At 37.5% G+C, this 18,144-nt stretch overlaps 1 protein-coding gene across 13 annotated transcripts in view; it reads right to left on the bottom strand.

The window, feature by feature from the left end:
* HDAC9 (histone deacetylase 9) overlaps nucleotides 1-18,144 on the bottom strand; it is a 456,848-nt gene that overhangs the window by 11,040 nt on the left and 427,664 nt on the right. For all 13 annotated transcript variants that reach the window (XM_027639053.1, XM_027639054.1, XM_027639060.1 and 10 more), the window contains 3 exons: nucleotides 16,543-16,676; nucleotides 7,351-7,435; nucleotides 2,101-2,254 (listed from right to left, as the gene is read on the bottom strand). In XM_027639053.1, coding sequence (XP_027494854.1) covers nucleotides 2,101-2,254; nucleotides 7,351-7,435; nucleotides 16,543-16,676 — 373 coding nt within the window. The remainder of the gene's footprint in view (nucleotides 1-2,100; nucleotides 2,255-7,350; nucleotides 7,436-16,542; nucleotides 16,677-18,144) is intronic.

Below are 18,144 nucleotides of genomic sequence, written 5' to 3'. Positions count from 1 at the left end.
GCTTCGTGTGACCTCTTTGTGGGTAACGAATGTGGAAGCAAACTTCAGAACACGTGTGTGTGCAGGCTTTTTTTGTGCTGCTGAGAAATGTCTGCAGCACCACAGAAGATATTTCAAACGAAGCCATTTTTCCACAAAACAATTCATCATGATGGAATGGTCCCTATAAGAGTCCAGAACTGATGAAGTGTAATGAATCTGGCAGCCACATGAATTCCACTTGTGTGCAATTCAGCACATCTATTTTTTTTCCATTTTTCTCAGTTCTGTGCTGAAATTCTGTTTTCAGAATGGGTGGAAACTGTCACAGGTTATCAGTTGGTAGGTAAAAAGTACAATAATTAAGTGCAACATTAGCTAAAGGGTTATTTTGTTCAAATCACACAGGATCAGCAGTTGCTTTCAATAGCTGTAGTTTTAAGTGAATGGAGGTACATAACAAATACAATTCTTGGTTATTTTCAGCAATGTAAAAATACACAGAATTAACCACACCCTTTTCCAGACAATTTAAAGCTTTGCTTTATTTGACTACATTAGTTCCAACACTTTAAGTAAAATTCTTTATATTTCAGAGCTATGCAACACGTATGTACCTTTCTGTCCCTAGGTAGCAGAAGTGTCTCATAACTGTTAGAAATTTATATGGAAACTCTTACATTATTCCTTAGCTGAGCACTGATTAGCACAGTCACAAATCTAAAATACATCTTGTGTTCATCATGGATTCCTCTCTAAGCTTTTGTGAATTTGTTTGTAATAATACTAGCACAAGAATAGCTACAGAATATTAAAACTACAATTACAATTGGAAAGGTAATTATGAAAATACTGTGAACTTTACTAGCTAGCTCTTCTCCCTGTGTCTCCCTTTGAGCTGTGCCTCTCAACTCATTGACAGAAGAGCATTCCCACTGTTGTAAGAGATGTTCGCTCCCAAACACATCCATAGCTTTGAGCACTCCACTAATCCCCCGGGTGCCTATCAGTTCAGTTCTGATTAAAAGATCCAACGTGGGAGGCAAGAACCGAAGCAAACAAGAAGAATTTATTTAAATAAGAAGCTGTCACAATGTAGGAGTCATGGACCCTTCTGGCTCCATTCCCATCACTGCTCTGCCTACCCACAGCTCCCTCCTTTCTCTTCTGTTGCTACATCTCTGCTCCATACCCTTCAGGGAGCCGATGAGTCTCCTTATAAGGCTTTTTTCATCTTTCCTTCTCCCTCCTGTTTTTACTTTGTGATGGAAACTGAATGGTTCCACTACATTTTGGGTCTTTCTCTACTGGTGAAGACTAGGAATGTTTGTCCTTAAAATGAAAAAATAGGAAATTCCAAAAACTTCTGCAGTGACTTTTCTGATTGTAGATGACACAGTATTCAGTGACTATCCATTTTTCTTTTCTTTTGTAATTGGCAAAAAACACAACAGCACTTACTGTACCATTTTCTCAATTTGGAAATTGAAAACAATCTTCATTAATGTAAAAAGCAGATGACAAGCTGGAAAAAACAGTGTTCTCATTCTTTGCCGGTCTACCTTCATCTTGGTACACAGAAAATGTTGGCCCTAATCCTTGTCAAGATTGGTTTAAGTTTTATACTGGCACTGTTCCACTGCTTCCAGGGAAGTAACTTTTAATGCCTGTCTAATATAATTTAATAATGATTTAAGTCCATTCTTATTAAATTTATCTGTGTGTTAAATACCTTCCTAGAAAATGAAAACTAAAACAGATTTGAAAAGCTTCCAATGAGAAAAGAATATGGTTGATTACATTTGATCATGTCTATTTACCTCATATGGATATTGCACTTTTTATGCACCAGTGAGCATCAGACATGGGAAGAAAACAAGGTCCTTGTACTAATCATGAGCTTTAGTGAAGAAACAGACACATCAAAAAAAACCTAACCAAAACTGCTTGCACAGAATACCTCTGCTTCCAGAGGCCAAGTGAGAGTACTCAAATCCAGGGATGAAAATTTCCAGTATCTCAATCAGCAGATAATTTTGAAGCAAGCCTAGTCTATCTATTTCTTCATCTCACTTGGCTGGAGCAAAAGGCTTGTTCTCTCTAATGATTTCATACACTTACCTGCTGCCTTCCTGAGGGATACACTGCTCAACATCCACTGAAAGAGAGGCCATAGCAGATACCGTTTCTGTCTCCTCCCTCTCTTGTTGCTGAGACTCAGCCAGAGCACAGTCCACTGGCACAGAGTATGGCTCCACTGACTTCCAGTACTTGCCTAAGGAAAACACACATAATAATTTATGGGAATTTTAGCTAGCATGGTGGTACAAGCACGGTAATCAGTTAGTTCAACACTGAGTGATTATAATTTAAAATCACTGTGGTGTAAGCAGTACAGTTGAAATTTCAGACTGCAGTGAAGACATATATTTCTGAACCTAGGAATGCCAAGTTGGAAAGTGCTTTCATTCCAAAGGCTGTGTCACACCCTTCCCCAGAAGGTAATAAACTGGAGGAGTAACACACAGACTAATGAACACAGATTGTCAGGCAGGCTATCACCTTTATCTACGCAAGGTGAAGAGAGTTCAGAGCAGGGCTAATAACTAGAAGCTCTCATATGGCAGAAAGTTGATGCATACACAGCAAAATGTAGAAAAATGCACATTATTGTACAAAGTGCTCACACAGCACCGTCTTGAAAAGGAAAAAAGTCAGAAATGCCAGCTCGGACTGAAGTGGTGTTGCCAGAACAATCAGGTTTGTTAGTCCTGGATGTTCTTTCTCCTCCAACCTCAGGGCGTATACTAGAACAATAATTTATTTAAAACTTTCATATATGAACTGGCTGTTGCTGGAAAGCTGCCAGGTATCACAAGGAATAGAGACTTCTGGTTTGCTGCGTAAAATTTGCTGTGTAAAAACACAGCGTTGGATTAAAAACATGAATATTTTCAGCTTTCTGCCTGCAACGGAAGAAGGTCCTCAAGAGACACAAACAATAACGGCAGGTGACTCATTCTCAACATATAAAATTGTCTGCTACTGCAGGGCTATTAAAAAATAGGTTGATTATTGATAGCCATATGAACAAGTAAGAATTTACATATATATTTCTTATAGTCCAGCAAAACACTGAGTGCTCTCTAATTGCCAGGTGGATGACACCTGGGAATTAGGAGCTTTGGGAAGTCTGGACCAGAGCTTATTCAGTGTTTAGCAAGAAGCTTTCAGCAGCTGCTGCAGAGGTTGGATCAGGGTACTTATCTGGGAATTAGACAGAGGGTTTCAACAGCTGTGAAAGAGTGGGGATCAAGTAGGGGACTTTTCCGAGGACTAAAAGGAGGATTTTGGCAGCTGGGCAGTGGGCTGAGCTGAGGTGCTTATCCAGAGGGTAGTTGGAGGCTTTGACAGCTGGGAGGCCAGGCCAGCAATGGTGCTGCCTGTGCTGCACACAGGCTGCTGAAAACCACTTCTTTGGTAACACAGCTCTCAACACACAGTTTCAGGTTTTTGGAAAGATGAACTTTTCCCTCCAGTGAGAAAGCAGCTGTCAATAAAGCCTGAAAATGTCTTTATTCAAAAACATCATTGCAAGATGAAAGCCCAAGTCAATCTTCAAGAACAACCAGTGAGCATGGCCAGAGTGTTTCTTTGAACTCTAATAGTGTGCACGTTTGAGTAGTTAGCAGAATCTTTAAATAACGGGGACCTTCTGGGGATAAAATGTAAAGTGTATTAAGTATCCTACAAAGTTGAGATTAAGTGTTAGGAGTTTGGCTTTGCTCCAAAAACATGAAAGACAGAGCTAAAAAGTTATGTACATAACAGTAGGCTCAATGATTGGAGCCTGGCAAATTTTATAAATACAAGACAAAAATATTCTCTATTATTACTGTGCTCAGAGACCATATTCTCTATTCATTAAAAAATACACTAAAAACAAACAAAAAAGTTATATGAGCATTCCACAATGTTCTCACAGATCATATGTGCAAAAGTCAGTCTTTGCAATATACACCCAATTCAAACCCTATAATTTATGAGCTAAATGTTCACAGAGTGGGTGGGGGTTTTGTTGCAGAAACAGATGTGCAAGAAAATCAAATCTGTTGGCATGGGAATAATACCCCCTCTTGCCTATAAAAGAAATGAACCCATGTTCACTGCTGGAGTTTTCAAGGGCTCTTATTCATAAAATAAAATATTAGTACCCAGCTACCACTGTGTTGCTCTCCTGCAGCAACAATAAAACAGCATCAGTGAGGACTGCTACATCACATTCGTTCATTCACACACAGGCTCACACACCAGCTGCCCCCTGAATCCTGACTTTCTTGTAACATTAAACTCAGGGCCAATTCAAGCATATTAGTGGGCTCTCTGTGCCCATTTAACTGCCCTTCACTGCCATGTGATTGGTGATTTTCCTTGTTTCCATGCATTGAGAATTATGAGAGGGGCTTCAGTGATAAAGAAAGAGAGTAAAGTCAGGCCAGGAGGCAGGTGGCAGCACCTATACTGCAGTGGAGGGTCCTGGAGAAAGGAAGTACGTGGCAAGGTGTTTGTGGTTTTGTGGGAGGAAATTTTAAAGCAGTCCCAGTTAGGAACAGCATCCAGGTAGCAGCAGGTACCTCATGCAAAGAGAGCTTTGCGATGCTTGTGAAAAAGCAACAAGAGGTTTTTCTTTATAGTCAGAAAACTCTACTTTACAAACACCTGGGGTAAGCAGAACAGCTCTGCAAGCTCCTTTTTATCTGGGACAACATTTATGTGTTGTACACAAAACCTACAGGCCTTGAATCTGTGTTCAGCTGAAAGATTTGCCGGCAAGGTGTTGTGGAATGGAGAGGCAATCACAGCATGCAGCTGCAAAGGAGCTTTGTTACAAGTTCTAGGTATGTTGTGGATTGACAATTAAATGAGCTCAAAAAGCATCTGCCTCAAATTGCTCACATCTCTGAAAATGCCATTTCTGCTGTTCTCTACTGGAATGTGAAATTCTACCGGTCCTGTTACATTCATTGAGAAGAACTTGGTGGAACTCAGGGGAAAGAATGAAGCATGCTGCTGGTTTCATTCATACAAAACATGAGCAATCACGGCTTGCAAGAAAAAAACAATGAAACCAAATCAGTCTTCTAGGTATGCTTTGGCTTTCAGCATGAAAATGTGCTTAAGTCTCCCTCAAAGATTTGTGGGAGCACTGATTATTACCAGGAAATAATAAAAGGGAATGTTTCTGTCACTGTTACAGGCATTTGTAATTGCCTTTCATAGACAGATTTGGACATGCCATACCATGGCTTGCTTGAAAAAAAAGTGTTTGGGGGTGGTATTCAACAGGATTGTTTAGAAATAGCATATTACATGAGTGTGGGAACTGCTATTTCCAAATGTATTAAATTTCCAAACGATCTCTGGATCACTGTCACATACAAAACACTTATACAAATTCTATTTTAGTTAGAAAAAAGTTGTTTCTTATTTTCTAAGTATTGTAGCCTCAATTTTTTGCAAAGAGCACAGAGGAGGGACTTACTTGGACTAAAATATTGCTAACATTCATTATGAAAGTTAGATCACAGAAAAACAAACCCAATATACACGCAAACAAAGATCCAAACAAATCAGGTTTTCTCAGTATCTCTTCAGGTGCTATTTCACAGCCTAATGCTCTCTGGGCTGCATAACTCCCCATAATATTCCACATACACTTGCTTCTCTTAGTTAGATCTAAATATGAATCATCCATAAAGCTACACTGAACTTCCTCAGAGCCCCTTTCTGTCATCCAAGCATATTCCTTTCTAATACTTGGTCTCTTTCCAGACAAAACAAGGTACACATAACTTTTTAGGTAATATCTGCAAGAAAAGGCAGAATATTGAGTATCAATAGGTCCAAACCCCAAGCAGCCAGACTTACGTTTACGAAGAACAGCCCACTGGACTGCAGGACTGTACTGGTTCAGCTCAAACCTAAGTGTGGCAAAATTAAGTCACTCTGCAGAGCTCTGGACTATGTTTTCAGACTTACACTATATATTTGTTCCTAAATCCACCCCTTCTCTCTCAATTGCCATCATTTGTGTGTGTTTCTAGTAAAGACACTGTGCCTTTCTAGAGCCATTTTTTTGTTTGTTTCTCAATTCACCCTTTTTTGGCTTCAGATGCATTTTCTGTTAAGTACGTCTTATTTTAAACAGAATTGCATCTTCTTTCCTCATGTCTGTGGCCTGTGTGCAGCATTCTGTCCTTACTATAAATTGAAAATCTTTTCTATCTTGCACAGTACATGAGTCACCTTAACTTGCTGACTCCTACCAGATCATTAACAGATTACTAACATGGAATTTTAACTCATGAGACACACTAGGACATACCCCTCAGTAAAAAGGATTTACTGGAATATATAATAAAAAGCTGATTTACTTAGAGCATTTGCATATATAGGTATCTACTGGATATGAAGGATGAATTATATGCCTACAATGAATTTTCTTTGTCACTTTACAACTCAAATCAGATTGAAAAGTACTGCATGATCAGTGGATAATGTATGGTGTCCCTTTTAAAAACTGAATTTATTTTATGTAGATGAATCCCAATTATTTGTGATTCATCTAACATGAAGAAGACCATTTGTTATCCATTTTTTATTGTTAAGGAGCCAGCAAACATTAGAAGTCAGGAAGCTCCCACTGCCTCGGTGAAATGGCAGAGAACAGAAGGTGAGAGAACTTAAGGGAAGTGTGCTCAGTTGGATTAAGCAACTTATGGCATAGAGAAAGTTCTTCAGTAAGCAAATGCCCTGAAGCATCTGGGTAATAAAGGATTAGGGTCAGGGCACAAAAGTGAAGCTATAACGTACCCTCTGCACCAGAAACAGAATAATGTATTTTTTAGTATTCTTGCATGGATCAGCGCCCATGTTGAGCTTTTTAGTTTTATCTCAAGCTCCTATGCATCTCAAAGTGAGTACCTTGTAAAGAGCAGCACAAACAGAATCTGAAGAAACTATTTGTTAGAGTTCTAGTTTACTTGTCTGTTCTTGTCCCTCACTGACCAGCATTTGTTTCATTCAAGCTGCTCTGGAATAAAAAGATTTGGGAATATTCAGGAATCAGAAATCTCTAAATAATTTTAGTGTGTTAGTTTTTTTAAGGATAAATACATAGCAGAAACAAAGAGATGTCAAAGAAACAAAAATAAAAGCATACATATACATATATTAGACACAACATGTCAGTTTATAAATAAAACATTTGCCCACTTTTTTTCTCTGAAACAATAATGTCTATGACATTAATTAATAATAAAAAAATTAATCCAAACCCACTAACCCACCAACTCAAACTGAGAAACATACTTTGAATTTCAGTGGTCTTTTTCAAAGAAGCTATTGCATTCATATTGGGGATTTGGTGAACAACATCTTCCGGGAGAGGCTCCAGCTGAAAGAATAGAATAGAATAATATAAATATTCAATAAGCCACAGAGACATAAAACAAACTGAAACAACCTAATCCTCAGGAAAAACTCAGCCCAAGAACTGGTTAACATTTTGCTGATATCAGTTCTAAATGTATAGCCATGATTTTGTTTTCTGTTTTCCAGCCATGTAATTGAATTCCAAGGGGCTTTTCTATTGGCTGCAAGACTAATCTATGGAGTCTCTGAAGCAGGTGCATGTCTGTGTATTATTCATTAAAAAAATGCTAGTTATTTGTGTAATTTTTGTAGGTTCCTCACAAACCAAATTCCACTGCGTCTGTATACGCAGCTGGGCACTCCAAACAAAACCTTGCTGAAGCCGCACTGGAACCAAAGTGTGCACTCTATTATCTTTATTTTTCTGGTGTTATTACATCTAACCATCTTACACATTTTAAGGTTTATAGGGGGAAACCATAAAACACAGCTGCTTTTACTAACTTTACATTAATTTCAAATACAGCAGTAGATAAAAAAGGGTTATGCAGATCAACAGTAAGAGTTCTCTAAGTAAATTTTTTATAGAATCAGCTGCATTTTAATTAGCCAGTTTTAATTGTACATTCTTTGAGTAGGGCTGCATTAGCACAAAGTGTTCAGCTACTGCACAGTTATTTTTGTCCTGAAATGGATAGATATACCAAGCAAACTGTATTTTGAAATTCACTCACGTGAGATTTTTTTATCCACCCTCCACACATTTTCTCCTAGAAAAAGGTTAAAAATTTGTTTAGGCTAAATGTTTCTTCTTTCACTCTAACAACTATATTCTCCTTGAACTATGCTTAGAATCCAGCCACTTTTTCTGCTTCCCCACATAGGCTGCCACGGCTGAGTGTGCAGGCGTGCTTCCTGAGGAGTAGCAACTGTGTCAAGGTGGACCAAAAAGAGCATTATCAATACCAATCTCTCCTCTCTAAAGCTAAGAAAGTTCAACCACCGTTGACAGGAGACATCTGTACTGCAGACAAAACTCCTTTCTTAAGCATGCCTGGGTCTATTTTAAACTAGGTCAAGTGAAGCCCACCCAAGGAGCTTCCTCTGTGAAGTTAATAGTTCAGTAGCCATCATATATTGTCCTTCAGATTGCTACTGCTGCATTGCTACTCACCAACAAGATAAAATCAACTTTGATCCAAGCAAATAAAGTGGAAAGTAACTGCAGTGTGGATACTCCCTTAGTGGTGCTATTTTAAGCAAGCTCAGCTACAAATCCCAGAACTTCTGGGATCCTGCTGTTACAATCAGCAGTGAATGCCTGTCAGCAATAAAGACATTGCAAATATCACCAGTCTTTTGGAGTCTTGGTAACTAAAATGAACAGGACTGTTCATGTCATTATTGCCTTAGAAGTCCATATGGCATTGCAGCTGGAAGACTTTCTTATGGCTAGAAACAATAGCACTATGTTTTGTTTTCAAATAGCATAAATTATTCCATTCTGCACAGTGAACAAGTGTGCAGAGAAGTGCTGGTTGGACCTGACTGGGTCCCAGCTCTACCTTTTACCAAAGAGGCCAACGTGCAAAGGAAGATTGTTACTATCTAATATGCATCGTGGATTAGAACAAAGGCAGCAATTACAATACAAATAATATTTACAGATACATTTGCAATTCTTGAACCACATTTCCTTTATGATCTTCATAGGTTACTCTATTTGGTAACTCTTGCAGGTGCCTGTGGGGAAACTCTGTATCTGCAAAAATGCCCACCAACAGATCAAGCTTTATAGATTTTAAACCAATGATCTATACCTTGATAAATAGCATTTGCTTTTTCACTAGTCATTTTCTGTTCAAAGTAATCTATCATTTGTCCAGGAAGAGTACAAAACTGAAGGTCTGTTTAGTTGTGTTGGTTACAGGAACACATAAGGGGAAGCAAACAGTAGTTTATGGTTCTGTTTTGACAATTTCCTAGTTCCTAAGGCTTTGATGACCAATTCACTTCCCTGAAACAGAACAAAATAGCTCCAACCTATAGCAGTAGGAATAATAGTAAAAGTTATGGAATTGCCAGACTGCAATATGTGAGAGCTGTGTCTTGCTTTTCCCTTTCAATACCTCAAGATTCTTTACGCAGACCTTTTGTACTAAGTATTAAGCTGGGAACAACTGATGCAGATACAGTTAGAGGAGATTTTCTGGTAAAAGGTGGATATTTTGATGCCCTCTTTAGAGTAGGATTTTTGCAGGACCCAAAAGAAAAAAAAGAAGGTTTGATATTTCTTAATCTATAAAACTCATCTCTTTATTTATCAGTATAGAAATAATTTTTTTATTAAGTAGGCTGCACTTGAATATCTAGACATATCAGGTGAATATTTAGAAATGGCAGCTGTGTTTTTAGAAATCAACATGAATCCTTAAAGCTGATGAATCCTTAAAGAAAGAGTAAAACATTCAATACTTCTCCCAATCATTACTCCGTCTGTAAGCTCTACTAACAGATTTGTAGGTGATGTGAGTATAATGGTTATGTTTGATCATTTCCTCAACTCTTTTTTCCACAAAAATTTCATTTTCTATATCAAGCTTGGCTGAAGCAGATTCCTGAGCTATTCTGTCTCCTCACTCTTAAGGATAGCCTGACAGACCTAAGACCTTCTTTCATATCAGGGCAACTTTATCAGGCTCCACAAGAAAGTTCATTACATCATATACCCTGCTCAGCCCAAAATGCAGTACCGTTACAAAAACACTGCAGAAATAAAGACAGTGGGTTATGTCAGCTATTTCTACACACTTTGAAATGAGACTGTCTGCATTCAAAAGAATGATTTCTGTTGGCAGTTATCCACTGGTTGGATACAACTGTATAGATGTAGAGGTGTCCCTGGAAAATATCAGCAGTTAGACCCAACACCGAACAAAAGAAATCACTCTACACCTGGCATATATGGCAGCATCACCTTCCCTCCTACTCTTACTGGCATTCAGACCATGAAGTGTATTAAATCTAGAGGCTAACAGGAAGAAAGCTGAAAAGAGCACTGGAAATATACCATCAGGAAAGAAATCTTTCAGAGAAGAACAGCTCAAGTCTGCAGAAATAACCAAACCACGGTACAGGCAGTTTAGATCAGTCACAAAGGGTCACATTTCCAAAGCTTATATGTGGCTGAATTGGGCTTTTGTGCCCAAAGTAGCAGATGAAAGTAGAAACTGTGCCCACTAATCATTTTCAAAAGAGGAAAAACAATGTAAATGGGCAAAAATCACTTGGGCTGCCTAAATCTACCAGAGGCATATCAACAAATGTTTGAAGAAGGAATTAATGACGGAAATTTTATGTGCCCAGAAAGGGATCTGAATTGATCCTGGGGAACGCAGAGAGAATTTGAAACTACAGCAGTCTGTACTGAGCTGAAAATTCTAGCAATATCCGCACAGTCCTTAGCACTGTCATGTTTTAAAGCACCAAGATTAGCTTCAGTGAATATTGTTGCAGCTAGAGATTACTGACAAATGAGGCAAGTGCAAGCATAAGGTAAGAAGCATGGAGAGTCCTGCCAGAAGCAGAGAAAGGGGAGAAGGCAAACGGGCTCCTCAGGGATGCCAGGGTTGCAGGGGGAAGCGCTACAACCACCCTCTTCTGGTTACACTGTGTAAAAAGCATATCAGCACAAAGACTGAGCTTTGTTGCTCTTAAAGTTGGCTATGAGTACAGAGGACTAATTTAGAAGATCTCACAGGTCCTCCATATTATATGTTCTTGTATAAGCAATCTTCTCAAAGTTACTGCACTCTCTGATTACACATAAAACACTTCAGGCGGGTATTTTTGTGATCCACTGTTACAATGTAGTATATAAACAAAACACATTTCAGCAGGGAGTAAGTTCAAAAATACAACGGGTCATTAGTACCTATCAGTCCCTGAAAAATAAGTGATGCCTTGGCATTATGTAACTTTGGAATCAGAATATTCTGTTTCCTCAGCCAAAGTACTCACTGACTAGCACTGCCCACCTTGGGAACTTTGATGTCACCACGCTGACCTCTGGCACATACATTGCTCCAGTTTCCTATCCCATCAAAATCTTTCTTTCTATACTCTGGGTTTATGCCAACAGCAGTTGACAGTTGCCTCAGACTCAGTTTTAATTATTTTCTACTATTAGGCTCAGATTAACAATGAGGATGTGAGATTGTGAGAAAGTTTACCATGCAATTTAAAATTCATCTCAGATCATATTCATTTCCGTGAATATTTCCATTTTGAAGAGAGGAATGCTTACCTGTTCTGGTAAATAACCTCTTTTAATGAAGTCCAGGACCTCTTGGCAGAACTCGCTGCCTAGCTGGCAAGCAGTCCCAGATTCACACTGAATTCCACAAAGAAGAAAACTCCAACTTTTCATCATCAGCAGGAAAGCTGCAGAGTACGAGCTTTCCACTTAAATTACCATCCCCTCCTAAATGCCAGCTCAACAGATTGCAAGAAAGAAGCACATACTTCACACTCTGCAAGAAAATTGTCCGGTGTAAGTTTTCAAGCATGCTTGGGAGCCAACCAATCACAATGTTTTGTCAAATTCTGCTTCAGACTGAAATTCAAGCCAGAAGAATATTTACTAGAAGATGTTAAATTTAGTCACTTAAAAATGTTTTCACACTTAGGGCCAAATTCAGCGTTGGCCGCCACAGTCAATGAGAACAGACATGCATCCTCTCTGTGCCTTTGTTGCAGGGTCCCGCTGGGCAGAGCACACTGTGGACTGCACTTCTCTGCTTCCTCTGTGCAAAGAAGAGCATGACCCCGCCTGTGACTAATTATCACTTGTTATAGACCACAGCAAACTGCTGTACGACAGAGAGCTAAGAGACACTGCCCAAACCTAGAGACAGACCAGAGGGACCATGATGCTAGACTGACTTCTGTGTCCCATGGAAATATCACACCTGGCTGCTTGAAAAGGGATGGGATGAAGGAAGAGCTAAATCCGTAGTTTTTGACACAAAGAGTTTTGTGTTTGAAGAAATCCTTCCTTACTCTTTCTGTCTGCAGAAAAGTCCCTACCTGAATGCAGTTATATTGGAAATAAGATGCAGGATTTAGCATACTGATCTCAAGGAAAACTTAAGCCCAAGGACTTTTTAGATCCAAATAATGACTCTTCAAAAGTAATGTGGAGGAAAGAAAGCAGATCCTATCCTTGCATGTCTAGAGAAGCCTCACTCACCACCACCTGACACCAAAAGTCATAGCAGAGGTCTTATAGCACCAAAGCTAGGATCGACAAAATAGTGTGGAACTTCCACACTCTGCAACGAAGATTTTGGGGGAAAATCTCAATATTCAACCCAATTTTCACAAACCTCTTGGAATAAGATACAAATCCTAAAATTTAATGGTTTTCTTAATTGAAGTAATATGTATACTATATACACTTAAAAATGAGTATTTAAAACTATATAACCAATCTCTGAAAAACTGTAGATAAATGAAATAATTAATTTTAAGCGTGTATATCATAATCTCAGAAATGCTTATGTTTAAAAGCAACGTCTTTTTTGCAATTATCTGAATCTATCTTTTCCTTTGTTTTGACAGATGCTCTTTTAATGGACAAGTTCACAAATCATGTTGAGAAAATTCAGGACTAGTTTAAGGCAACTGATGCTCATCTTGCTTTTTCACCTTCCAGAAGGTTTTCCATGTTTACATTTTGGATTTCAAGGGAATCCAACTGCTTAATCTCTTCTCACCTCTTAGGAAGATTTCCTTCCAAGGAGATAACCTACAGTGCTCCTAATTAGCTCTGCAAATGGTCAAATGGATTTTTCTTGAAGTGACATGGAAATTTTCTGTAGACAGAAGCATGGAGAGAAAAACCTAAGATATCAAAATATTTTAAAAGTAATTTTATATGTAAACTTTATAATTAATAATTTATCTTTATAAAATTTATCCTTAACTTTAATTCTTTAATTTCCTTTTTAATTTGCTCATTATTTAGGGAGGGAATCACACAACCAAACTAGATACAGCCATTTTAGATACTATAGGGTGTCTTGCCTGCTTTCCAGCTGCTGATCGGAAAGGGTGTGGATCTCTTCTAAGTTCTACATTAATTCTTAAGTCCTTTCATGCTCCAATTATTTAAAGAAGATTAATTTGATAGGGCATTCTTTTCCTAGTGTCTTCACTCACATTTTTTTAAGAGAAGATTGAGAAGTTGTCTTGCTGAAAAAATCACTAAGCTATAAGCCATACATAAACAAGAACAAAATTTATGTATTTTGGATGTCAAACTGTTTTTCTTCTTGGTGCTCAGAGAGAAATTAAGAAAGCATTTTGGACTTGCAAATTTGATATTACCTCTATATATCAGACCAGTGCTCCATGAAAGTTGGAAGTTGTGGCTGGTTTTACCGTTTTTTTAAAAAATGTTATTCTACTGGTAATAGAACATATGACACAGTGGATTTTTGTATTGACAAGTCCTGGCCAAAACCAACAAAACAAAAGAAAAAGTTTTCAAAAAGCTCTGCAAAATGTTTATGAATTCTAATCCTCAGCACATGAATAAATACATCTGACAAACTGCAGGGTACCTCACAAAGGCTTTTCCCAACCTTTCTAATTTGAGTTCAATTATATGTGTAGTGTTTAGAACTGAAGTTCATCTTGCCAATGTTTTTAAATTAGGGTTGCACTACATACCACTGTTTGTAAAAGTGAAGGCAGATAATAGGTTCTAATTATCCTATTAATCACCTGTAAAGAATTGCATTCAGGGAAGAATGCATCCACAAATTACAGTAATTGGTTGTTTAAAGAAAAAAGTTTTTTTCTGTCCTGAGCAGAACATGCTTGGAATTTGCTGTGCAAGTTCATGAACAGTATGCTGAAATCAAGCAATGTATATGCTGTGGGCCATGTGGTGGATACTGCCATAAATCTATAGATGTCAACAGATGTGCTGATTTCTAACCGCTAACTAGGTATCAGACTTCCTCATTAATGTCTGCTCCTTGGTAACACCTTTACTTATTCTTTTAAGTCAATGACAGTTTCTTATGGTAGTCTTGGTAAAAACATCCTCTCTGGAGTGCTTTTCTCTTCTTAGCAGCCATAGCACATTGTGTCTTTGAAATTATGCTGCACCAGACCATTTGATGCGTGTCCCAGAAGAAAATGCTGTAAGAGCACATCAGAATAATGCTTATTCCATGAGATATCCCAAGTTATTAAGGAACATGTTCTTTTACAAGTGAATTAAAAATGGCTGCACAGTTATTTCTGTCTTCATTCTCAGCTAGTGAATTTTTGTCTCTCCCAAAATTTACTTTGCTATATTTTGCAAACAGATAGACTCACAATTTATCTAATTTCCTGGTCTCTAATTACTCTAAAATGGAAGAAAGTCTTTATTCCAGTACACTTATCCAATTCCTTTTTCTCACAATCAGTATTTTATCTTGGATAATTTCAGTGACAGCAGAAATAGTTGGGTGTGATACAGTGTTAAAACAAAATAAGGCAGTTTTCATAAATGGGTAGCACCACCAAATGGTCACAACTGAATAGAGGGACCCAGGCACCTACACATAGGAGGACACATCACATCATCAGCATCGTACCATTCGCATTAGCCCCAAAAGGGTGCAAATTTCAAGGAATGAGTTTAGAAGGGCTATGAAAAGCCACTGATGTTATAAGTTACTCTCCTAGGGAAGATGACAACAGAACTATCAATAAGAGTGCTCTGGCATGGCAGCTAATCAGGAAGGCAATGTTGCATTAACTAAGATTGTCAAATGCTTCAAACTGGGTTGCAGAATCCATATTTCAGCTGAGTGGCTTTTTCAGTAGCACATAGCACCACACTGGAAAACTTTCCTTGTGGAGCTTGTCAAAGGTGACAGCAGATAAAACCCAACAAAAGCTTTTTTTCTCCTTTTTTTTTTTTTTTGGTGTTTACATTTCTGAGACTATCTTTGAAGAAGCTAACACTTTAGTCATTGTATGTATAACGTAAAAAATAATAAGCATTAAAATATTGTTCTTGATGTGTCATAAAGATGAAAAGCAAAGGTTGAAAAGAACACTAAGAAAATCTTTCTATTCAACATCCATTAGAAGATATGTTATTTCACCTTATTCACATAGGTATGAAGTCTTGAACTGGAAGGGAACTGGTAGACTAGCTTGCAATTTGGCACTAATACATTTGATTGGATGGATTACATAGCTATTAACACTTCCCCAGAGGGGAAAAAAAAAAGGTAACACACTGTACTTTATAACAAGATCTTGCAAAATTCACAATTTATGGTAAAGGCTTTTGTCCCTTCATAAATTATTTTGGCTGCACGTTCAGCAAGTTTGTCTTCCTTCTCAGCATATCTATAGAAGAAAAGCTATTTTCTAGTGGAAAGCAGAAAAAAATTCACTAATATGAATGCTTATCTTGCATTTGTGTACATAAATGGCACATACTCATATTTACTTAGTCTTACAGTCTCCTCTCAAAAGTTGTTAAATAATATATACAGTGCTTGAAAAATCTTGGAAACTTCATTTAAATTACAGAGAGATCAACCTGAATCTTCACTTTTAAGTTAATTTTTTTTTTTAATCTTTGACACATTTTTATCAATGTTTCAAAAGTTACGTGTCAAAATACTGAAAAAAATATGCCTTTGCAATATCTAGTTCCTAAGATTACCAGATACTTTGCAAAAGACTTTTTTTTTTCCACAATAGATGGCTTAAAGGTCCATTCCTAATAGATAATATGCACACCAATGACTAACAATGTTGTCAAGTCTTGTATTCAGCACATCACTAAAAGCAATTTGGAGGTATTAAATATTACTCAGAACTGGGAATAATTTAGGCATATACTAAAGGATTTGTATAAAAATCCAATTTAGAGGTATTTATCCAAACCAGCTCATTTGAGGCCTGCTCATTTCTAAGACATGTTCAAATTCCATGGGTTTTATGCCAAATGAAAAAAAGACTGACACCATTGTTACTAAAACAATATCAAAGATAGCAGCTTCAGCAAACTTGGATCATTCTCTCCACCTAGTATGATTTATGTTTTACCTCATTTCCTAAAAGGGCGTTTATACAGGCTTCAGATGCATCACAGATGGCGGTAAGGTCATGTCCTCCCTCCAGTGCCAGCACAACACGGCCATCCGCTAACTTCAGCAATTGCTTGGTTAGGTGACCAAAACCTAGTATTCAAATACAATAGTGCAAATAATTAAAGCAGAATAGATGTTACAGGCATATTTCACATCTGGTGCATGAGAACGTAGAAGGCTCTCAAATATTGTACAGGGAGCATAGGATTTACTTAGTCCAGTATCCTGTTTCTGACCATGGCCCACACCAGATGGTTTGGAGGCAGATGTGAGATAATGTCACTCATGCTGATCCCTCATTGCTGGAGATTAGTTGAAACATGTGGTTGTCTCTCTTCTTACCTTCATTAACCGTTATCACCCTGGATTCTCTTGCTATTTGCATATGTGTGACATACACCTATGTCATTAGAGAGATCTGATATAACTCTGGTCACTTATCATCGATAGGAAAAATTATATTTGTAGTTCAACTATAGTGCTATAATTAAAAATAATTGGGGTTTTTTTTTAAATAAGATGATGAAATATTTTTTTTATTTACAAATTGCTTCTTCCTTTGTATTTGGGGTTTCAGAATATAAAACCATGGACTGAAAGATAGTGGAAACATATGTTACCTCTTAGCTCCATCTTGAAGTGTTTTTGGAAGCAGCACTAACAACTAGATCACTTATTTTGATTCGAGGTTTTTGGTGTAAGTTGAAACTGTCCAGAACTTTGTAGCTATCTCTACCAGTATTCCTCATTCCTGACCAACAGTGTTCTAAGAAACTCTACACCATAGCCAAAAATGATAGTACTTCATTTTCTGTGGTGATCTATAACTACACAAACACTACCACAAAGTTTTCATCTGTGATTCAAGTAAAATTAATTTATTACATTTTTAATGACAAGAAAAATTGCATGAAATGTGTCAATTTGGAGTGAGGATTTTTGAAAGAATTTTTGTGGTAGTTTCCTAGGACAGCTATTGTTTTTGTTTAATCTCTTTTAAGCAAGTAATGATAAATAAAGTTTTGAAGCTATTGACATTAAATAAACATCATGTCTTGTTCTTAACTTTTCCACTTAGTCTGTACTAGTTGCTCTACTGATGGTCATCCCTTCTCATTCCAGTGCATTTCCTACCCTTATATAAAGCACTTAGAAGGTACCTGCTAAAGCCTGGGCTTCTATAAAGACAGGAAAACCCACATCTTTTTACTACGTTCCAGTGAAGAAGGCCATTGAAAATTAAGAACTTTAAAAATTACAAGCATATTTTCCAGCAAATTTTCCAAGACACAGATTTAAGGCTTGATCTGGCAAGCAATCAATCTTATGCTTAATTTAGTTTATATTTTAGGACTTTGTTAAGCATACATCCAACTGTTTTTAGAATAGGGACTTTAGTGATACCAGATTTGGATTATCTGTGCAGACAAAAAAACCCAAACCAACAAAACCTCCTCTACTCGCCACTTCATCTATAGATGATCACAGAACACTTGAGGTGAAATACTGTTTCCTTGAGCCACTGCACAATCTTCTATACCCTATAAGTACTGCAGTC

Source organism: Corapipo altera, unplaced genomic scaffold (assembly GCF_003945725.1).
Source record: "Corapipo altera isolate COAL_440 unplaced genomic scaffold, ASM394572v1 44, whole genome shotgun sequence".
Classification (NCBI taxonomy): Eukaryota; Metazoa; Chordata; class Aves; order Passeriformes; family Pipridae; genus Corapipo; species Corapipo altera.
Note: the sequence above shows the minus strand (reverse complement) of the source record. Positions and strands in the feature narration are given on the sequence as shown.